This window comes from Tiliqua scincoides, chromosome 2 (genome assembly GCF_035046505.1).
Source record: "Tiliqua scincoides isolate rTilSci1 chromosome 2, rTilSci1.hap2, whole genome shotgun sequence".
NCBI lineage: Eukaryota > Metazoa > Chordata > Lepidosauria > Squamata > Scincidae > Tiliqua > Tiliqua scincoides.
The window spans coordinates 164232505-164256554 of record NC_089822.1 but is presented as its reverse complement, the minus strand read 5'-3'; the positions used below and the strand labels follow the sequence as shown (position 1 = coordinate 164256554).

General features: G+C 45.9%; 1 protein-coding gene across 2 annotated transcripts in view; it reads left to right on the top strand.

Annotated features, from left to right (window-relative positions):
• Positions 1-24050, top strand: part of USP43 (ubiquitin specific peptidase 43) — a 113480-nt gene that overhangs the window by 77678 nt on the left and 11752 nt on the right. For both annotated transcript variants that reach the window (XM_066617156.1, XM_066617157.1), the window contains exons 7-9: positions 2797-2959; positions 8368-8479; positions 21468-21571. In XM_066617156.1, the coding sequence (XP_066473253.1) occupies positions 2797-2959; positions 8368-8479; positions 21468-21571 (379 nt within the window). The remainder of the gene's footprint in view (positions 1-2796; positions 2960-8367; positions 8480-21467; positions 21572-24050) is intronic.

Below are 24050 nucleotides of genomic sequence, written 5' to 3'. Positions count from 1 at the left end.
ACATTCAAACATGCACACTGTACCTGCAGACTGAAGTGCTGTAGTTTAGGAAAAAAGCATTGTCATTTTGTTCTGCTGATTGTAGAACCTGACTGTGAGGGACCTTCAGGGGCATCCCCACTCTTCAAATTCAGAGGTTTCTGCTGGGGCTCGATTCTGCATTGCTGAAACTTCAAAAGGACAGCTGGGGGGAGACGTTGGATTCATTTTCCCATTTGTTGAGGGGAGAATGGAATGAGCTGAGTCTTTGCTGTATTTTAGGAGGGATTAGCTTGTATATGCAAGATGAGGAGTGAGACTGGAGATGAAGTGCCTTGGCAGTGATTTATTGCCTCTCCAGGCTAAACAAGAGCCCTTAATTGAAAAACATCAGAGGAGACAGTGTGTAGATCTGGGAGATGGAGTTCATGGCAGTCTTGCCTTTTGGACAGCCCAGTTACCAGGTAGCTTTGATGAATTGTGCAGCCCAAATCTGGGGAGATAGCGAGATCAGGCTGCAAATTGGGGTGCAAGATTACACTGGCTATGCCTGAGAGCTCATGGCTAGTGATAATTAACACCCAAATGTAGTCCATTATTCATCTAGCTAATGATGATTCTTCCTTGTGAATCACAGAGTTGGAAGGGATCAGTTTGGATCACTTAGTTAAACCTTTGTCCTAAGACAGGATATCCTGTATCTCATGACTCTATTACTGATTGTTTCTAGCTTTTCTGTGAAAAGTTCTAGAGGGTGAGAATCCACAAACCCTGTAATCAACTTCTGCTTTTAAGCTGCTTTTATTGTTGAGACACTTCCCTCCTTCATTCAGTATTTTACTTAAATCCAGGACTTCCCGCTCTGCATTATTTTCTTTTCTTATCAAAACAATGTGTAAAGAAAAAGCTGGGTTTTGCCACTTGCATAAATTATGCAAATCAAGCATATTTACATATTGTCTCTTGGTTTGAATTGTGCAGCATTTACCATGTTGCATAATTTATTTTGTTCTTGACAGAGATTGCCACAAAGGGCTTTCAGAACACAGATAATCCCTGTGGATCCTGAGATTTCACCAGGCATTTGCCCATATATTTTCAGGCATATTTTTGCAGCAGTTAGGACTGGAAACGTTTTGCATCCTGCACTTCACTTATAGTTTTCTGCACTTGCAGAGATTTGTGACATCACGTAGCTGTACCTAAATCTCATTTCCCAGATTTGCTAAGACTGAAGAGTGTTTCTATCCTCTGTGGCTTAAAGGAGTTATCTGGCATGGAAGCTGAATTACAGCCTAAGTGCAGAGCATCCTTGAATATCAGTCCTATCTGCTCTCAGCACATTCAAAAACATGTTGCTCAACTTTAGAGTCAGTGTGGTCTCATAGCATTGGATTTGAGCCTAAGAGATATGTGTGCAATCCCAGCATCAGCCACAGACTTATTGAGCGACGCCATTATTTCTCAATCTTCCCCTCCCATCTGCACAGTTAGACTAATGAGCTAGTCCCTTAGCAAACTGATGTAAGGATGGATATGAGGAAAACAGAAAAGTACTGATTATAATATCCAAGAAGTGAGGGAGGGCATAGTCTTGACAGTATCCAAGTCAAGATAGATTTGGAGCAGGCGGTTATTTTGATCCCGACTTGCATCCTTCCTCACATTGTGAGCATTGCATTTATAGTGCATTCTAATTTGGGGACTGAAAATACTTTCTCTTAAAATGTCCGTTACAATTTTCAGATTCACACCTGCAGAGTTGAATCCAAAGCTCCTGTCAGATTGGCAGAATGCACAACTGAATCTTGAGTGGTGGTTCTTGAATTTTTTTCTGTGGGGAGGGGATTTGTTATTTTGTTTAATGTTTTGTAAATTGGTTAATTTGCTGTTTTTTTAATTAATTATTTTGTAAGATTGACTTGCCTTCTGAATCTCGAAGGGTACAGATAAAGCCATCAGTTTTTAGTTGTGAGCACAAAGTGTTTCAGCTAACAAGTACCCAAATTGTTATTCTTTCACTTAAACTGGGCTTTCAGTAGAGTTAGTCAAATTCTGAATTACTTGTGGAAAACTTTAAGCACCTGGGGGGCTCCAGTTTTAGCCTCAGTGGCCCTTTCCTTTCTCTCTCTCTCTCTCTCTCTCTCATGCACACATACATGAATGTTGTGTGTGCACACACATGCCAGCCACATGAATGACACTATCTCAAATGAATATCGTAGGTGTCTGCAGGGCCAGTACTATCATTAGACCAACTAGGCAACCACCTAGGATGCAGACCTCAGAGGGGTGCAGTACTGACCTTTGAGGGGCACAGTTTTATACAGATAGACTTATGAAAAAAAACACATATATTTCAGTTAGCCTTCCCTAGGATGCAAAATAGCCTGGCACTGGCCCTGGGTGTTCAAATACTGTAATAATATGGTCAGGGCCAATTGCATGGTTCTTTTGCACCCTTCCTGCACCTTCCATCCCAGACCAATGTCAGTCAGCTGAAAAGTCCACATGATGAACTCTGCTGTCATAATGTTGGTATTCATATATATACCTCCACCACATGGAATAGCTCCATGGAGGGGAAGTGGCTCCCATATGGATGACATTTGTAGTTGGCACTAGGTCAAATCCACATATCCCCACTGCTTTCTGGGAGACGTTTATTTTCCAAGATGCTTTGGGACAAGACATTTGTAAAAGTGCCCCAATTGATGTATTTAAGACCTTCCCTGAAGCAGATGCCCTCTACTGAAGTCTCTCCTTGGGTATCTACTCACTTGTGTTTTTTCTTTTCTTTTTCTCTCCTTTATTCAGGTTGTCCCCACAGCCTCCCATCTTCTCCCAACTCTTCCGAGCCAGAAGGCCAGCGTTTGGCTCATAATGGGGCCGTTTCGTCAGAGTTCCTGCACCATGGTGGGGGTGGCAGAATCTTGCTTCTTGTTTGCAATGTAGCTGGGTCAGGGCAGCAGGCTGTGAGGTGAGATCTGCTAGACAGGACCTGTTTTTCTAGAACTGTGTCTTTTCCAAAATAGGCACGTGAGCTGTGTGCATGTGGTGGGAGGGGTGGCACGATAAAGCAGAAGGATATTCTTTGTCTTCAGGTCCTAACTCCAGTGCTTTCTTATAGACTTTGCTAGTCAGGATTTGTCAGCATGCAAGCTTTGGGTCAACCCCCAAACCAAAAACCTATAACTTAAAATGGGGCTCCCAGCTTTGCAGGAATTGGTGACCCATACTTCTTTTTGAGTCCAGGCTTCATGGATTTTAGAGGCCTGCACTGCTGATTGCTCAGTAGAATAAAAGCCAATCAACCAAATTTCGCTTAGGCTAAGAGTGTGGCACTGACCTAACTAATTTTCCAGTGCCTATGCAGCCATGCCAGTGGGACTGTGCTGCATCCCACAATGTTGGGACAGTCGCAGGGGCCTCCTCAAGGAAGGGGAACATTTGTTCCCTTATCTCATGGCTGCATTGTGGCTGCATGGTTAGGACTGGGCAGTTTAGTCTGCATGAAGTCCACCATCTCTTAGTAGAGGGAAGGCACTTCAAGCTTGCAATTTTTTTTACTTGCCTCATCGTCTACATCCCAGTCTTGACTTCTCTGCTAATCGGCAATTCTGAGAAGCTGGAAAAAATCAGAGAGCCAGCAGCTGGGTTTGCTAAGAGAAGTTTTCCTTGTGTCATTTGGCACAACATCTGGACTCCATAATGTTAGTGTTAGGTTTGATGAGACGAGCGCAATGGCAAGTTAATCGTCTTCACTTGGTGACAAAGAGCTTGGAAGAGCAGTTCCGATTCTCCTGCCAGATCAGGCTGTGCAGCTGGTCTGGAACAGCAGCACAGAGCATCCCGAGCCACCCCCACTGCTCTGCTTTGGACCATTTGGCCTGCAGCAATGTTCTGCCCAGCGTGTGTGTCTCTCCTGCCAAAGCCCATTTGTTCCCATGCTGGAGATGGGGAAGCCACACTGAGCTGATGACCATGAGAAACTTGCAGGAGGGTGATTGGATGCAAAAGCACCGTAGACGGGTAATGAATTCACATTGCACATCCCAAATGTCATTAAGTAACACTCTGCATGCTTGCAGTGTCTAATAAACTATCATTTGCTGGGAAACAGCTTGTAACATGCTGAGCTTTATGGATGACAATTTATCTAGCAGTAGTTCCATTTTATGCAGGCAGGCCCAGCTTCTCTCTCTGTCTGCCCCTGCCTCTGGTGCTATTACAGGGGCAAGAACGATACAAGCTGCTCCTAGAAAATGAGTCCTTTCCTAAACCTGAACTTGTCACTCACTTTAAGCCCCATTTCTTCAGCCAGACAGCACAGGGAGTGATAGGGTATGGAGAGAAAAGTGGATTCATCCATCTCAGTAGCTGTGTCCTCATACTGACTGGAGTCAGAGTACAAGACATGTTTGAGAGATGAAGATGATAGAGCATGCAATGCTTTGTTTTGGTCCCTCTGGTTCTGCCTTGTTTTATGCAGCAAAGGGCTGCCCAATGGAGGAAGTGGTTTTATTTTTGAAGGATAAAAGGCTTCCTGACTCCCCTTCCTAAAATTTTGATTCATTCTCTTTGTAGCTCTTGCAAGGAGACCACTTTTGTGAGGTGCGCAAAGCAGACCAAAGAAACTTGGTGTTTCAGTCTGTCAGCCTGGCTTAGAGTTCTGCTGCCACCACCCGCCCCACTGCCAGCCCTGAGCCAAAATCTCATTTAAAAAGCATGAAATCCAGCTGTTCCCATCAAAAGGTATAGGTCCTGCCTCTCCAAACCCTAGGGAAATTATGTTTACCTTGAGAACAAATACAAAGAAACAAAAGAGTTATAGTGCAGAAAATCAAGCAAGCATAAAAACAAAGCAGCCCCCTTTTTTAGTCCTGAAATTGGATTATGGGACCTGGATACATTTACCTTTAGTTGCAATATTAGGAAGAAGACAGTTTTCCTACTAGGAGAACCCTTCTTGAAGAAAAGCCAGCTCCCAAAGTGCAAGTCTTATGGATCCCAAATCTTTCACACAGACTATTAGCCAGCCTAGGCTTTCCCTTAAATAATTACTCTTAGCTTTGAAGTGGAAATAAGGTTTAACATTCCCTGTAGTCAATTTGCATAGTCCCCAAGCACACATGCCCTTAACCCACTTTTTGTTAAACTCCTTTTCTCTCGCTAGTCCATCTTATGCTAGCTAAGCTATTGACTGCAGGATTTGCTCACCCGGGTTTAGGGTAATTAATCAGGGGGAAGTTTCTGAGCAAATATTAATTGGAAATATGAGATTTCCAGATAACAAATGGAAATACGTTTTTCAGAGGTCAAAATGTGCTCAGGGACAGAGACCCTGCAGATATCACCAGGTACACCCTGGATATCAGGTAAATGGATGTATCAAACACATTTGATGGATTGGATGGATTGCTTTTGAAGTGGCTAAACAGGATTTTCTAGCATCTTGGAAAACTGGTTGAGCATGGTGAAGGAGCCCCACACAAAGGGAATTAGGAGAGGAAAGTCTCAAAAGTAATCAAAAAGGCATGTAGTGCATAACTTTATCATAGTACCCTTAACTTCTCATGGGCTACAGTCCTACACGCATTTTCCTGAGAGCAACTCCATTGGACACAGTGGGACTTACTTCTGAGTAGATACTTATAGGAGTGTGCTATTAGTTTACTAATCTGTGAAACTGAGAGATCAGTTGTAGAAATTGTAGTGGGTTTGACTCCTGATTCACCCCTGGGAGTTGGAGGCCTCTGTGGAGCCTTTCCTTGTACCCAGCAACCTGTGATATGGCTGACGGTCTGTGACTAGTGTTCATCCAAAAAGAGGCACTTTCCCTTGTTCCTTTGTCTACATTGTCGCCTGCTAGTTTTGCATCAACCTCCTTGACATCTCCTTAACATGGATAAGTGACAGTGTAGCCAGCGGCAACCACTACACCTCATGACCAGAAAACACAGATACACAAAACACAAACTGCATCACCACTCAGAGGGTATCAGCTAATGGGCAGTGCAGCCAGACAACCTCAGGGCAACTGCTGAGCAGGCTGCATGCACGTGCATTCAAAATGAACTCGTCTGAAAGTTGCAGACTCTTCTCCTGGCCATTCAGTTCCAGTGTGATATCACTAAACATTGGAATGAAACAATATTTTATGGGAAGCAATAAGTGTGTGCGCTTTAATTGAGAGGGAGAACTGGCAGATCTTGGAACATTTGTTTTACATAACTCTAGGTTGTTTGTAGTACAGAAACATTCTGCGGTAAGGCAGAAAGATACCTTTCAAGTGAAAGGTAAGGCAGAAAGATAGCTTCAAGTGAAAGATACCTTTTTGAAGGGTGAGACCATTAGCAGAGTATAGAATCTATAGAACGAGGAGGCAGCTGTTATGTAATAATAAACGTGGCTTGTTTCTCCTACTGCTTCTTAGTGAGCTAATATCCAGAATCATAACTTTAAGCTTTTACATCTTCCCATAAGACTACACTCCACAATGGAGAACAGCAGCTGCACAAAGATCAGTGTGAGGTTTTGAAGCACTACAGTAGTCCCTAGCAACTATTTAGCACAAATCTGTGCAAATGAAGATGAGGGATTCAGGCTGCAATCCGGTACATACTTACCTGGGTATAAGGACTTAATCCTATCCCCTGCTACCCCAAAGTATGCTGTGCTGCTGACAAAGCACAGGCTGGGTTGGATAACTAGATTGCTCAGGAGAGATATGTAAACATCTTTTCACTTATCTCTCTGAAGGCTGTCAGGCTTCCAGTAGGTCTCCTCAGACCTGCATGAGTTCTTTAGCTGGTGTAAGTCTGAGGAGACTTCTGGGGCAGGTCTGGGCTGGAAAGGGGGGTTATGAGCTCAGTGTGTGCAACTGCTGCTGAGATCATCCTACTTTCAGCCCAGCTCAGGACACGCTCTATCCTGTACCCCCCAATCCACCCCCACTGTGGCTAACTGGTGATGATGGGGTATGGAGGTGGTTCAGGGGGGCATTGTTATCCATGCATGGTGTCTAACCATTTGCCCTGGTCATTGCAGCCCACCAAACAGCAGAGCAGTTTTCCTTCCATTGGTCTGAGACTTACACTGACAGATTGCAGGATTCATCACCTTGAACTCCAGATAGGATTAGGCTATAAGACTTGTTGAACCCAGTGAAGGACTTATTTCTGAAAGGGGAAACAAGGGACAACTTTGGGTCAAACTAGATATGGCCCTAAACATCTAAGTGACGCTTCCAGTTTTGGTTGGATTTTAGTAAATAGCATTGCAGACTCACAAAATTGCAAAAAATCACTGTGGGGAGGGGGCAGTAGAGGGATTTTTGTACTTCACCTCTGCCATGGTTCCAGTCCTGCTTGTACTACCCCCCCCCCCACTGCGGTTTTTAATGGGGAAAAAAGTTTCCATTGGCTTTCTACTCTAGCTCTATTTCTATTAAACATAGCACATGGGAGGTTTCAAACTCAACCACAGTGGGGCCAAAGTGCTAAAGCCTGTTTTGCCCCCCCCCCTTAAATGAAACAAATGGAAGATTCACTTGCATGTTTAGGATCATATCTTGTTTGACTCATAAAACACTGGGGGAGGAAAATATCAGTGATGTTTCTATTGGTTTAGGATATTAGAAAGAGTTTTGAAAATGCACCTTCATATAACTAAAGTTGAGAGCTTTGTGGATATACTAAGGAAATTATAATTTTACCAATGTAATGTTCCTGTTTCAGGTTTGTCTATTAAACGGGGCATGTTCTACATTTCAGTTTTCTGCTAAGCACAATAAAACATCATCTGTCTGGAACCTTTGGGATCTAGGTGCTACCAGATTAGCAGATACGCCAGACTATCAGGGTGTGCCACCCTGCCCTTGATGGACCACTGTTGCGATGGGATTGCTACTTACATTTACTGCAAAACTGCTCAAGTGCCTGAGCACCTTCCATAGCCGGTCCTGGTGATGCCATCACCAAGCCAGGTGCGATTGCACCTGCACAGGGGCCAGTGAAGTCATGAATTAACTCCTGAACATCTTTAATGCTGGACTGTCGAGAACACCGGACAACTGAGTGCCAGACAGTTGCAGTTCTACAGTAGCTTAATCGCCCTAGGAAACCCCTCAAGTCCTTTACTTTTGGGTGAAGGAATATACAGAAGCCCAATTTTTGTATTTTTCTGGCAATTGGGGCACCTTTGCACCATGCTTGTACTACATTTCATGCTTTAGCTCATGAAGTAGTACGATTCAGTACCTCCACTGGCATAAGGGTCGTTCTTATAGCCAGGTGAGCAAAGGCTGCCGAAGCCCTGCAAGATTTGCCCCTTATAGCAGGGGGAAAAAAACATTTCTCTTAATATGCAGGATATGTTGTATTTCAGGTTTGGCCCTCCACTGCTGATGCGGGAAGACAGAGCTATGTCATGGGATCAGCTGCAGCAGTGCATCTTGGGCAAAATGCGCTATCTGATGAGGAAGGAGGCCCAAGTACAGGTGAGTCCATCCTGAGCTGCAGGCTGCACTTTTTCTCCTGCTCCTGGCAGTAAGAGGGATACACTGGTTTTTTACAAGAGGTGCTGTGCTCAAAACAGAATGTAAGAAGAAACAGAGTACCAAGAGTCAGTAAATATGCCAGGCATCATATAGGCAGAGGATGAGTGACAGGTGGCAAAGCTATCCCACTTTCTCTTATGAAACATCTCTCCCTTTTCTAAGTCAGGAATCATGGTGTGACAGGGAAGACTGCAGTCACCTGTGGGGCAACTCTGGACCAGAGCTCTGTTAGAAACTTTTGGTCTAGTTCTGCATACACTAAATCCCTCCACAGGAGAAGTCATTAATTTTAAACATTACATTAAGTTTTGTGAGTGTGCATGTTACTTACCTTTCAGATTTGTTCTAAGTGGGTAGCATTTTAATTAAATTGCAGCTTATTAAATCATAATTGGGTGCCACAAGGGACCTAAAATTAAATTCCTGTGCAAAATGAAGATTGATGATCACATCCACTTCCAGGATAGTTGCTTGTAGAAGTTTGGCAGGTCTTGTCTCCCAGCATGACTGACACCATCTGGTGCTCTCGGGAGGGAGATAATTGTGCCTCTCAACCTTTTCTTGCTTCTCTCTTTCTTTCAAACTGAACTTAAGAAAACAAAAAGCTGCATCAATAAGCCGTATTGATTGTATGAAATTAGTTGTGAAAGCATTCTCAGGGTGTTGTTTTTGACAAGGAATTGCACTTCCTCCTAGTGAAATGCTAATCATTGTGAAGGCTATGATGTATATAGAGGGAGGGTCTATATATTGCATGGACTCTTGTGCAATGCATTGTGATTCTTTTGCTAGTATAGGCTGCCCATATAGGCTGGACCAGTCAGTGAATGGCAATCATTTATTTATGAGGGAGGAGGTAAAGTGGGTGTCATTGAAATGGTGGGGAACTGAATTTGGTCATGCTCCTGGTGACTCCTGACACTAGGCTGTCCTCTCACTCTTTTGCTGTGGACTTTGGTAGGACCCTATAAGCACTTTCTGGCCCTTGATTCTGGTTTAGATCCCAGGCACTCACCCTCCCCTCTGGTGTGCTTGGGGCCTCGGGAGAGTAGAGGATGAGCTCAGGCTTAGAGCACTTGCTTGGCACGCTGAATGTTCCACATTCAAATCCCTGACAAATCGTGGGAGAGCTGGGAAGGAGCCCTGCCTGGAGAGCCACTGCCAGTTCGTGTGGACAGAACTGACCTAGATGGGCCAAGAACTTGACTCCATATAATGCAACTCTGTATGCCCATATCAGGCGGAGGTAGCTCCTTTGCACTGGTGATTGTGTGCAGTGTTCCCACTAATCTTCACTCCCAAGTGCACAGGAGCTGCGCGGGTGCCACCCAGGAGTGCTCACCGATGTTGTCAACATCACTGTGGTCTGGAGCATGAAAGAGAGCTGTGCAGGGTTTTTGTTAGAGCTGTACAGCTAGAGCTGTTTTTGTTAAAGGGAACAGTGGTCATGTACCCTGCCTAAGAAGAGACATGCTATACTTGGGCTATTGCTGGTTTTTGTATTAGTTTTTATGACTGGATTATCTGCTACAACTCTGAACAGCACCAGGAGACCAGTAAGTTTCCTTTGTGGGGGGAGCTGGCCCATTGCCAGATTCACTCTGGATCTAAGGGCAGCGAAAGCAGTAGGTGCTCTGTTCATTTAGTATTGATCTCAGTCCAGGGTGCTTAATTTGAGAGTCAGTGCGAGTGGGCACAGATACTCTTCAGTGCATCCCATAAGCTGCCTAAGACATCGCTCCAGGTGTATGTGTTGTAAAAGAGGCCAGGGCTCAAGCCTACAAGGAAACCACCACACTCCTGGCTTGTTAGTCCTATTCATCCCATATGTGCTTGGATTGGCTGTACTTAGCAGTTAGTGTGAAGGCACTCTGCAAATGTTCAAAAGCACTCATTATTATGTCACATATGCTGGAATATAGGCTTCGAGGCTCAGCCCTGGTGTACTGCTGTTCAATTTAAACAGGAGGGGTGGTAAGGAAGAATTCGGAATACAGAGAGGTTATTTCTGAGACACTCTGTTCTTACACTGAGTCCTGTGATGGAACTTCAGGTACCTGCTGTGAGTAAAAGTAGGAGGCAAGGCAATTGTGTCACTTGCTTCTTTCTTCATCAATATCGTTAGGAAGAGCAAGGAGACATATATTGATATTTCGGACTGCATCATTTCCTGTAGATCTGTTCAGTCCATTATTTGAAGACTCGTAATAATGATCCGCTCAGAAGAAAACAACACCCTTCCTTAATGTGCCCTGTCAATGAAGCAGTGTTGTGTTTTTCTGCCAGCTGCCTTGAAACATGTCCTTGTTCTGTTCATATTGTTGCCGTTTCACCTTCCTTCATTCCATGAGTCGGGACCCAGCTACACACGACACTGCAAGTGTTATGAACCCTGATAGGCTTTGTTTTTCGGCAGTTCATAGCAGCCAGATTGAGATCATGAGAGGGAGGGGGGTTTAAGCCTCATACCACAGTCCTGATATGTTCGGTTCACAGTCTGGCCGCAGTGCGACCTGGAAAATGCATACGACTAGTGCTATCCCACTGTAATTCCAAAGATACGAGATGAAATTCACGAGTCATCACTCCCAGTGTTTGGTGATGATCTGGTCTTTAACAGCATGTACCTGCACTGTTTGAAGCAAGTGGGCATTTCAGTGGTGTGCTGCACTTGCTTTCCTCTGCTGCTATAAAGGCGGCAGTAGCAGCTCATCTCGCAAAAGAGTCACGGAGAGTGGTGAGCCAGCAGCGCGGTTTGTCCACAAGGGAGCCATCCCACGGCTGCTTGACATGAAATATTAAGATGGAGCTACCTAGCAAGACCACGTTCCATGCAGGAGGCATTGAGAGCCAAGACATTTCCCCCCGGCTGCAGGCTGGGCAGTGAGGGGAGGTTTGCGATCCATGAAGCCTTAACGAATTGGCGTCATAATATCAGCTCTGAAATGAACTCTCCAACTGCAGCGTCTTGGTCAAGCTGCAAACACTGGAAGGGAATGACTCCCTGCTGACTTCCCTGCCCCTGCTGTCACTTGTCACCTTGAAATGTGATGGCTAACCGCTTACTGGCAGCAAACGTTGGACTGGGGGGCAGGCCATTCTGATAGCATGAAATTCACTGTGTAATACCGTATCAAGCAAGGAATAGGGGGAACCCAGTTATGCCCAACTGAGGTGGAGGCTGGGAAGTGCTTCCTCCTCTTCAGTGGGCATGGGGCTAATATAAGCTTCTGGGTGGTGTGATGTGCTTACCTTGTACATACATACATACATACATACCTCCGAGGGTGTGATGCCACATTTTGCTGGGCAGGCAGGACCTTTTCCTCTCAGCAGCAGCTGGCAAAAGAGGATCCACTCATTGCATCCAGATCTTGGTATTATTTTATTATTTATTGAGCTCTCTATTTAAAATATTTATAGGCAGCTTTTCCTGAGCTACATGCAATAACAATAAAACCATTTAAAGTCACAATTAAACATAAAATATATGGTGAACAATGAATCCACCAGCTATCAAATAAATTAAATCAGTCCATCAAATCTTCCTGCCCAGATCATCCAGCATAAATAAGTTTTGTAGCCCTTCTAAAAAGGCACAAGGACAGCACTCATCCTCACCCCCACAGGGAGATAATTCCAAAGCCTTTGGGCAACTGCAGTAAATGTCCCTAGCAGTGAATGCCTTGACCTTGCATAACAAGGGTGGACAGAGCAGGGCTTGATTGGAGAATCGGAGCTGGCGTGAGGGTCCACGAGGAAAGGCAGCCTCCCGGCTATGTGCCAAGGAGGGCCATGAATTGAGTCCAGACATTCACAAGCAGCCAGTTCAGTTGCTGCAGAACTGGCTGAATGTAGCCTGCCCTCCCCATGTTTACCAGGAGGCAAACAACAGCATTTTGCATGAGAATTTTACTGTAGCTTCAGAATAATTTTCACGGGCATCCCCATGTAGAATGCAGTGAATGCTTGACATGAAAAAGCTGGGTGAGATCCCTCTTCTCCAACAAGGGCTGCAGGCTGAGGGGAGAATGCAGCCTGGAAAAACAAGGTGCTCCTGCCAACCATTGTGACCTGCTTTTCTAGCTACATCCCCAGGTTCCAAGTCTGCTCACATGGGCTGAGCATCACCTCTTCCAAGGCAGGCATAACATTTCCACCCAAGAGTAGTAGGGTTATTTTAATGTTTCACTTAAGAGGCCATGCCTGTACTGCTGGTAAGGTTCCCCCCTTTGTTCTTCCAAATTGCTGAAGTGACCCCATCCTTTCACCACCTGAAATGGGGCAGTGAAATTGCAAAGTAATGAATTTTGTCACGGCTCTGCAAACAATCTTTTGGGAGCAGACCATTATAGCTGGTTCTACCAAAGTGTGACATCCGTATCCACAAGTACCTTGATCAGACCTTGACAAAGGCCTTAGTTCAGTGTCTCTGGTGACTGGATCTCCAGTACCCTGTTCCAATGCAGAATGATAAACTGAGAAACAGTATGGTGTAGGGGTACAGGAGCTGGACTTAGACCTAGAAGATCCAGGTTCAAATCCCTACTCAGCCACGAAGCTTCCTGGGTGACCTTGGGCCAGTCACTATTTCTCAGCCTCACCTACATCACAGGGTTGTTGTGAGGACAAAAGGAGAGAAGGAACTATATACACCACCCTGAGCTCCTTGAAGGAAGGGTGGCATTAAAAATGTGAAAAATAAAGATGTTCTCTAATGTAACTCTGGAGAAAAATGTGAAAATAAGAACCAAGATATTTTCAGATCTTGTGAATCCTATGCCAACTTCATGATTTTCAAGGGCAAACCTGTGATTTTCAACATTTTATGCAAGGAACTTCTGGAGAGTGGCAGGAACCAGCCTCCTATTCCTCTGGCAAATGGCTGTCATTTGTGACTGCCATTCGTGTCCCCCCCCCCCTCCAATTCTGAGGTGGTAAGAGTTGGACATGTTCAGTATCCAGGAAAATGACCAAATAGAAACAGAAAATACAGGTGAAGAACCTGTTGCATTTTTTGTGTCCACTTGATGCAGAACAAGGAAGAATGAGCTTAAGAAACAATGATGAAGTTGAACTAAATTGGAGAACAGTTAAATCTAGGATGGAGTCCTTGATCCTATCAGATGTATCCCATCTCCTCCATTGTAGAAACCCCTCTTTATTCCTCTTCTGTCTTGTCCAGTTGTAGCAGATTGTGAGCCCTCGGACCAGAGATTGTGCAACAATGATGTTCTTGGAAATGCCTACTAGATTGTTTGCACTAATTAAATGCTGGTTAGGGGGTAGTAGATGAGAGAGGTGCTTGGAGCAAGTCTGGCAAGAGAGTGCAGTTGAGTGGGTTACTCATCCTCTTCTTACCCAAGGATACACAGTGCACCCCAGCAGCTATGTATATTTTCTTCTGTTTACATCAAAAGAGAAGCCATCTACTTAAGAAGCTAACAAGCCCCCTTGTAACTTAACACAGCATGTTCTGGGCTCGTGATTCTGAAGAGCTGTTTTCATTAAATTAGGTTTAATTAAAACATGTGGGTATTTAATTAACTTATGGCCCTCATCTGTTTTCATGGCTGCCCAGGGATATTTATAGAAGCTCAGCTCACAGTACCAACTGGCTTCTTGGAGGGAAATAAGTGTTTGCGGGGCTGCCCTGTCACCTCAAGGCTAGAAAGAAGGGCCAGGGCAAGCAGGAGAACTTGGTTGGAAGGAAGGAAAGCAAGAGCATTTAAGAGCATCTGTTAAAGGGAGAAAACAAAAGGCAGGGCTCCGGGCAATCGGCAAGATCAAAATCACAGACTTTGGTTTAAAAAAAAGTCTCTCTGTCTCTTCAATGCTCTGGCCAGGTATTATGATATATTTATTTCTGTTGTCCAGGGAGGAACAGGAACCCAACCAGAAAGTCTTGACTGCGTTTGCTTCTCTGGAGAAGAAGAAAGGGGGGAAACACACACACACTCATATGTGCACATCCTACTTAATGAGAGGTTGACCTCACCAATCCCGGTAGGCCCAATGCCCTGTCCCTGCCTCCAAGGTGGTGTCATGTGGAGTTAATGAGCTGAGACAGTCCTACTCTCTGTAGGGTCTTGTTCTTTCCCCACTGAGGAATGATGAGAAATCAGTCTTCCCAATGAATATCCATTAGTATAGCTTCCACTGACTGAGTCCTGAAGCTGTGCTGTTTACTGGTGTTGGAAAAAGGGGTATTGATCAAACAGAGACATATAAAGGAAGACCCTATTTTGCTCCCCCAAACCCATACTGGTTTGCTGCTAACAAAACAGTACCAAGTTGTCAAAGAAAAATATTTACAGTTTAAAAGCACTTACACCTCTCTGAGAAGTACAGGTACCTGGAACAGGGAATCCTAGAGTTATTCTCTGTGCATGGATGCATGAGATCTCATGGCCTGGTGGACTCCCTGCAGCTGGTCAGAGCTCATGGAGAGACATCTTGTATCTTGGAAGATCAGAAGGAGAAGGGACGAGGAAGGAAGCCAGATAGGGATGCACCACCATAGGTCAAGGGGGACAAGAGTAAAAGGTTTGAAATGGGGAGCCTCTGAGTCATTAGCTTCTTGGAGAATACACTGTCCACTACTGTCCTGCAGGTGGCATTATTTCCAGCAATTGATGAGCATTTGGAAAAATGTGTCCCATGGTTTTCTGGATTCTGAATCCCCTCTCCATGTGGTGAACTTGGCTGGGTGAGAGGGGAGGCTAGGTGCTTGTGTAGGAATCTTCAGGTCTTCTGAGATGCAGCCTGTTTCCCCAGAGTTAAGGAGATGAGACACTCTGCTGTTGATGATGCAGGTCAGTGTGTGGCAGGCATCCATGGCTGTTTCTGATCTCACTATGGGTGCTTGACATGTGTTAGCTGGGTAAAGAGCAATCTGAAGAGCAATCTGGAAGAGCAATCTGATAACTCAAGAAGCAGGACCAAGGACAAGGGGAAAAAACCCTTGGCACTACTCTAAGATTCTCCTTCCATCTGGCATCATGTGCATAGAAATGCTCCAAATTGCAGCGGAGTTTATTAATATATATAAATGGAGTTGACTGTTACATCCTCAGCTCTATGTAGGGTGGGAATTTATGCCCTAATCCTATCCCCTACCAGCCTGCACAGTGCAGCAGTGCCAACTTGACATTTATTTATTTATTTGATTTATATTCCGCCTTTCTCCCCGAAGGGCACCCAAGACTGCACCACATATGCTGCATCCTGTGGTGGGAGGGTGACCAGACAACCTAGGAGAGGGAAATAAAAATATTTTTCGATATCTCCCTGTAAGCCCCTTGGCTACCAATGGGTCTCAGTCCTACACCAGCTTCTTAGCTGGCGTAAGTCAGAAGCCTCAGGAGGTGTTTAGGGCCAGGAGAAGGAGGATAGGATCCCAGTGTGTGTGACTGCCATCGAGATCCACTCCCTCCCCCCCTTGAAACACCCCCACTCATCCTGTACCCTGCCCTGGTCCTCCCCCAAACTACCTTTGAACTGCCCCGCTGCCATCTTACCTACTCAAGTGCAGCCTGGGCAAGCCATTGGTGTGCATGCAGGGCTGCGCCAGTGGTCCCGCAGCACATAGTGGTGCACTTGTGCAGTGCCGGACCAGGACTTGTGGTGGGTCACAAGATCCACTTCTGTAAACCCCAAATTGGATTCTCTTTTGAAATGACACCAACTCTGTTATGCAAAAGCCATTTGAAGAAGATTACGGTGGGCAGGAAGAAGAAAGAGTGTTCCTCTTGTCTGCACTGAGGTGGAGGAGGTATGTTGCCCTTTCCAGCATCAGTCTAAGGGAACAGTGGATGATGATCGGAATGGTGTCAGGGTAATGGATTCATATTTGTCTCCTCATCAGGTCTCATTACATTTTCTGTCAAGAAGACAAGGGAACTGGACACAAAACATAATGAAATCCGGAATGCATTGGCTAATCATACTCTAGGTTTAATGACAAAACAGTTTTACAGCAGGGAAGGGAGGAGTAAATTAGCCAATTTGTATGACAGTTGGGAAATTGCAATTGGCAGGGGGGGTGTGGTAGCGGCAAGGTTGCAGAATGTGGAACAATTTTTGATGGAGCAGGAGTCTAGTGAGACGGTGGTGGTAGTGTGGGATCCATCTGCCTGCACGAACATGTCACATGCTTTGAGTGCATTATCACATCCATACTCTTTATTTTAGATTAATTAATCCACAGTAATGATCAACTTTTAGTTGCATATAAAAAATAAATCCCCACTCCATACCAAAACATGCAGTAAACTAGTAGAAATCATGATTCTGTTGGATTCTGTCTCCTGAACCACATTGACTGAGGGAATAGTTTATCCTTCTTGCACATGCCATTGTGTGATGGTGTGTTGGGAATTGACTTTTATATAGATATAGATAGGAGAGAGAGAGAGAGAGGTACTAAAGAATATGAGTCCAGCTGCACTGTGGAAGAGAGGAAAGCCTCTTCTGCAGAAGTGCAGTCTGGGTATGCAGAGAATATTCTGTGTTTTGAATACAGAGAAGAAGGCATGTTAAACTTGTGAACTGAGCTTTAAAGAGTCTGAGCTGTGAGTAGGTTCAGAAAGGGCTTCAGACCACTTCCTACCTTATTGTTGAGAGGTGCAAATGTACCCTCAGGATTCATACTTGTATTGAAAGGTCCAGGAGGACTATTCTACACATGGCATTTTTCCTGCATGGAGGTAAATAACTGTGTAGAAATAAAAGCATACAAAGCATGTACATTGTCTTGTACAAGAGAAGAGGTACCATGCTCAATAACTAAATGAAGGATCACATAGATCCATTTATCTTGCACCATAGATAAATAACTCAGGGCCCAATCCTATCCAACTTTCCAGTTCCATTGTAGCCACAATGCAGCCGTGTGGTAAGGGAACCCATGTTCCCATACATTGAGAAGGCCCCAGTGACTGCCCCTCCACCACAGGATGCAGCTCACAACCCACTGGCACAACTGCACCAGCACTGGAAAATTGGATAGGATTGGGCCCTCAGTCCCCCAAATCTCTGGTTAAAAGGATGTTGGATAACAAAACTGGGAAAGATTTCAGTGTACCACCTTAGAGAGTTGTTGCCAGTCATTTGATACAATTATGGGCTAGATCAGGGGTGTCAAACATAAGGCCCGGGGGCTGGATGCAGCCCGCGGAAGCTTTTTATACGGTCTTCAGACTTTCAGCTGCTGAGTAGTGCTGAGGTGTTACTGCTGAAAGGGTAGTCCACATAAAAATTGGGTTCTCCCATATCTTGAAATATGATCAAGATTCATATACAGGTGCAACCTATTTATCCACGGATTTTTCAATGTGAATGGGGTGGGGGAACCAAAAGTCACACACACCTTTGCCTCCTTTGCCCTGCACTGGTGTCTCAATCCATTTCCAGGCAGCCCAGATCACTGCAAAAAGGCTCTGCCTCACCCAGGCAGGGAAATAGCCCTGGAGCCCTGGAAGAGGTTCCCCTTGCAAAGGAACAGTAACACTTCTGGAGCCCCTGAACCAGCAAAGAGGCTGAGGAGGGGAAGGGGGGCCTGAAAATCTATGTAGCCAGAACACGTGCAGCAAGGTGGAGCTCAGTCACTCGCTCACTCACACTCACACAAGGGCAGGTGTGGTAGCAACAGACGGGATTGCTTTAAAAAACCCAGGGAGTGTTTGCCAAATTCCCCCCCCCATTGAGATGGTGCAGGCAATCACTGACACAAGCAACCCCCCCCCCATGGTGCAGGCTATCATCAACACAAGCAAGCCTTCCCACCAAGCAAAGCATGAGATATAGCCTACAATCCTCTCCACACTTTCCTGGGAGTAAGCCCCATTGACTACAATGGGGCTTACTTCTGAGTAGAAACGCAAAGGGCTGGACTCTTAAAAGATCAGCATCCTAACTGTGAAAGAAGCCTGGCAGCTAGCAACTGAGGGAGAGCTGAGTATGGAGTGGAGCGGAGGGGAGAGGATTGATAACAGCTGCCTTAGTTTCCTTCTATCCGGAAGTGTCAGGCTGCAGTGTATTTGCGTAACTCTATGGAATTTAGCACAATGTGTTTTTTGTTAATCACACCCAGTCACGGAACAGAACTAGCGCGGATAAATAGGCTCCACCTGTATTTTCTTTTTTGTTATTTGCAGCTAATGGGTTCCTAAGTGAGGAAAAAAGTGTTTATTTTTTGTTATGACCTGTTTAATGACATCACGTCTTGCCTAATGACATCACTTCTGGTCCTCAGCAGGCATCATGAATGCTCTGTGGCCCTCCGTATGAAATGAGTTTGACACCCCGGACTAGATTATTATTTTTATTACTAAGAATATATGCTACGTCAGGGGTGCTCACACTTTTTTGGCTCGAGAGCTACTTTGAAACCCAGCAAGGCCCGGAGATCTACTAGGGGGGGAGGAAGCATCTGACAGACACCCCCTTTGATGTATGGAGCCCCTGCTGGACCAGGTCAGAGAAGGCCCACCAAGTCCAGCTTCCTGTGCCCCACAGTGGCCCACCAGATGCTTCAGGAAGCACACAGGAGTCCTCTCCTCTCTCCCCATCCCACATACTGGGGGCAGCCACAGGTCCCCCCAAGAGGCACATGCCCAGCCTTGCTGCACTACAGGGCTAAAGAGCTATGGAGCCTGAAGAGCAGCTAAAGTGTCAGTTTCAGTGTCAGTTTAGTGTCAGCTAAATATGTCAGTTTCGTCTAGTCACTAGACGAAACTGACATATTAACAGTTTGGAGAGACAGGGCTCAGCGATCTACTCGGCGATCTACTCGGCGATCTACCTATTGAGCACCCCTGTGCTACGTGATTTCAGATGGTAGGAAATTCCACATGTGGGGTGCCGCCACAGCAAAGGCCTTCCTCATGTTTCTACTAACTGAACTTTTACAGTGGCAGCATCCACAGGTAGACCCCCTCCAACAGACCTAAGCAGATGGGTCATCTCATATTGGGGGAAAGCAGTGTTTCAGGTACCCTAGGTCTAAACCATGTAGGGCTTCAGAGGAAATCACCAGTACCTTGAAATGCACCCAGGAATATACTAATAACCAGTGTAGCTGGTTCAGCAGCAGCATGATTGGATAAAACTGCCTGGTCCCGGTCACTACATGTGTGGCCATATTTTTGTACCAGCTGAAGTTTCTGCACATCCAGTTTCCACGAATTCATGCCCATGCGACCCTCCCATGCCCATTAGCTTCATTTTTCTTCTTCTTGTTGGCACCAAGCAAGCATGTTTCTTCCTTTAACAGAACACTATAAGCAGGCAAGCTTATAGAAAGACAAGCAGGCAGGCAACCTGAATGCTAGAGAGACACAGACAGAATATTAACAGGAAGCCGGAAGCCAGAGGAGTGCTGGAGGGATACAGGCAGAACATTAACAGGAAGCTTCCTGTTAACCTTCTGGCTGTGTCTCTCTAGTGTTCAGGCTGTCTGCTTGCTTGTCTTTCTATAAGCTTGCTTGCACAAGTGCCTTCAGAAGCATTTCTGTTATCTTCAGTGTCATTTAGGGCGCAATGCTAATGATGCCCAGGGCCAGTGCAAGTCTCTTGAGCAGGCCTGGGACACAAATGTGCTGTAAAGCACGCTTGCACCACCTCAGATGTCAGCTGGGATGGCGCACGAATGTGCACTGGTCCATGGAGGCCGAATCCAGCCTCTGCACCAATGGAGGTAGGTGAGTTCACACCGGCCAAGCTCAACCATCGCAGGGTCAGGGTGTGTGTGGAGAGGGCAAGGAGGAGGCAGGGAGGATGTGTTTTGGGACAGGGAAAGGCGGGCCGCAGGCGGCCCATGGGCAGGTGGCAGGAGAGCGGGACCAGGACCTTGCAATTATGCCAGATCCTGTCCCCCTTCCTGGATAGTGTGGAGCAACTCTAGGCTGTTTGGATCTGCACCATCCCTTGAGGTGGCGCAGATCCAAGTAGACCCATTGGGGCTGCATCAGCTCTCTGTGAGGTAAGGGGAAGCATTTCCCTTTGCCCTGGGCTGAGCTGCTTGCAGCCTGAAACTCACCCTGGATACTGGGCAGGCCTGCCAACCTTCCTGTTCTAGCGCAAGTTAGGATTGCACTGTTAGTATAATAAAATTTATAACACAACCATTTGTCAATAATCATTATGTAAACATTGCAGAACATCCTTGGTGAGTGTCTACTTTGTTGTGAGCACATGCTAGGAAGCCTCTGGAAGTGCAGCTGAGATATATGAATGCTATAGATGTGAGATTATAGGTTTCTTTGGATCTTTAGACACAGGTATGAACAGAGCATAGTAAGATACTTAGTAAGTATCTGCTGGAGATATGATGATGAGCTCCCTGAAGGATGTATGACAGAGAACAGCCTTAGGGATCTTCCTAAAATGCAGCTGCCTGATTTGTTCTCTCCCACAACTTGATTATCTCATCCAGGACTGGCTTTAACCCAGTTCAAACAATTACTCCCAATGGGACCCTGTGCCTAAGGGCCCCCCATGCTAGGGTTAAAAATTAATATTTTTACTAAAAAATCATTTCACAGTCCCTAAAACAAGTGCTTTTGTAACTATTTACTTTTCAAAGGTAGTGTGCCCATGTTGTTTGTTTACTTGTAGACTTACATGTATGCAGTTTTATATTAAAATGTGCTTAGATCCATTTGGTTCATGAACTCACATGCACTTTCTAAGTGCACATTTTGATTGCTTTCTATTCTACCATAGAGAAATACAGTCTATAATAAAATTTATTTATATTTCCAAGTTTCTACAGACCTTGGCTGTGAACCTGAGGTACCACAAGAAATGTTTCCATTTGAGCACCATAGCTCCTAAGGCTTCATTGTAGCTCCTGGTTTTAAAAGATGACTTCTGCAAAAAGGATACAGGATCCTTGGCTCTTGTATTTTTCAATTTGTCTTTTCAGACTACTGGGAGCCTGTTCCGAGTGCGAGTGGTTGGAAGCTCTGCGCTGTGCAGCTACCTCTCTTCTCAGGACAGCCGGCCTCTCTACCATCCAGCTGTGGACAGGTAAGAGTTGAAACACAGACACTTTTGGAAATGATTGATGGTAGCATGTAAACAAAGAGCAGAGAAGAGGGATGAGGACCATACCCAGAGCCTTCTCTCTCACCTGATTGTGACCTGCTTCCTAAACTGTTCTTTCCTTAACTTTATCTGACGGGCTCCTGCTTACTCCTTCTTAGGCAACAATAAGAGTCTTCTTCTTTGTGAATTGAGGAAATGATCATCCTGATGATTCATGGTTTTTATTTTTCAACTGCCCAGTTTCAGAGTATTAATCTAAGCAGCATAAGCTTTAGTGGCTGCATTTAAAGAAGAGAGAAAAATTCAGGATGTTGAAACCTGACCCCCTCCACCAGTATTAAACCATCCAATACTAGTCAGAATACACCAACCTTAAGTATGCTTCTGGGAGGCTTGAGCTTTGGTGAGCATCAAGAAGCAGGGGTGCCCCAGCTGGGAGGCAGCTAGCAAGGATACATCTTGACTGTAGTGTGATCTCTTCTAACTTGGTGCTGTGATGTCAGTACTAATATGAATCCTGTGCAGCTTCTTCTCCTGTTACATTAGGGAACAAGTTTTAGGTTTGCATGCCTGCTGCCCTGGCCCCAACTCACCATTGGTGGAACATAGTAGCTGAACTAAAAGATCTCACACTCCATTGCACATAGAATCTTCCTGATGGTGTGATCTGCCCTGCTCCCAATCGCACTGTAGATTAGGGTTCCAGGGATGGGAATGACTGCAGGGCTTTGACAGATCTAAGAGGTCATCCTGAATTGAAGGGAGAGGTATACAACCCAATCTTAACCTGTGCTGGAACAGGCAGGCCAAGTGGCCTTCACAGTATCCAGCACAGGTTAGAAGGTGAGTGGAGCGCAACTTGGGATAAGGGGATATTTTTCCCCTTATCCCTTGTAATGCCCCTGCCACTCCCATGCAGCTACTCAGACTGGGCTAGGGTAATCACTGACACAAATCTAAGAGCCTGTGCAAGGCTGCAGGGCCCAGAACTGGGGGCTTAGGATGTGCAGTTGCCATAGTCGATCCCATCCCCTCTTGTGCCTGATCTGCCTCCTGTTCCGCCCTCTCCCACCCAAAACACCCCCTCCTTTCCACCCTCCCACCCCCTCTCCCACCCCCTCTCGGGCCTGATCCGCCTCCTGTTCCACCCTCTCCCACCCAAAACACCCGCTCCTTGCCTCCATTCCACTCTCCCACCCCCTCTCCCACCTCCTCTCGGCCTGATCCGCCTCCCGTCCCACCCTCTCCCACCCAAAAGCACCCCCTCCTCACCTCCGCTCTGCCCTCCCACCATCCTCTCTGGCTTGCCTGGGGTGGTTCAAATGCACCTTGTTCCAGTGGCGTGGGGGCTGGATCTGCCGTCTGTGGGCTGGTGCAGGCCTCCACACCAGCCTAGCTGACTCCAGCCTAGTCATGAGTGTTCTTTACAGCACATTTGCAACACTTCTGGGCCGGTGCAGGGGGCTTGTGCCAGCCTGGTGTGACATTAGGATTGTGCTCATAGTCTCTTCTGTGTGCCTAAGCCTTTTGGGCTTTTAGAGTTCACAGTCAGCATCAGAACAGAGCCTTTCTCCTTCCATCAATCTCTGACCTGTCCTACACACACTCTGCTTGGTATGTACACAGGCCAGCATTTGTCTTTGCTTCTTCCTTGAGTTTTCTGCACTGAAAATGTTATTACCAGGCAGTTATCTGGGCGTTCGCTTCTCTAGCGTACTTTGCAACTGCCTGCATCCACAACTGTGTGAAACCCATGACCAAGGGTGTTATCTTTTCTAGTCGTGAGAAAGGCAGCAGCTTACTTCCTGGATTTGCTGCCTTCTGGCCCAGTTGCTGCCATTCAGGTGGGGTGCAGTGGCTACTCCCTGAGAAAGTGGTTAGGAGGCAGCAATAGCAACAAGCTTCTGCATTGGCTGGCTTGCAGTTCAGCTTGCTCAGTTCAGATGGCACATTGGACAAGGCTGCAACCTAGCTTTGCTGCTTTAGTAATGAATGACCAGACTCGTGGTGCCCCCTCATTAGGCTTATGCAGCTGAGCAGCATGTCAGAAACCCAGCTGAAGGTCATTAGGAAACTTTGTAGAGGCTGCTTAAATTTGACCATCCTGTGCTGGTGACCTTTTGGTTTGATAAGTCAGGAAATCATCACAGAGACACCTTTTTGCAGGTGGACTGTCTGACTCTTGTTCAGGTGATGGAGCTAAATGAACAGCAGAATGCATGGCTTTTTGCAGGGGGGGGCACACTCCCTCCCTCAGCACTGTAGCTGCCATGCACCATGCCTGGGAATCTTTTCACAGCTGTGCTGTCTCTCGTGCAGCATGTACAGCTGGTCGCGCATTGCTGTCAAACAGTCACCAAGGGGCCCATGAATTATTAATACTGTACTGCTGCTAGCTGGATTCTACTCAAAGATAATGTTAGCTCAGATAATGTCCCCGGGAAGCGGGTAGGGAATCAGG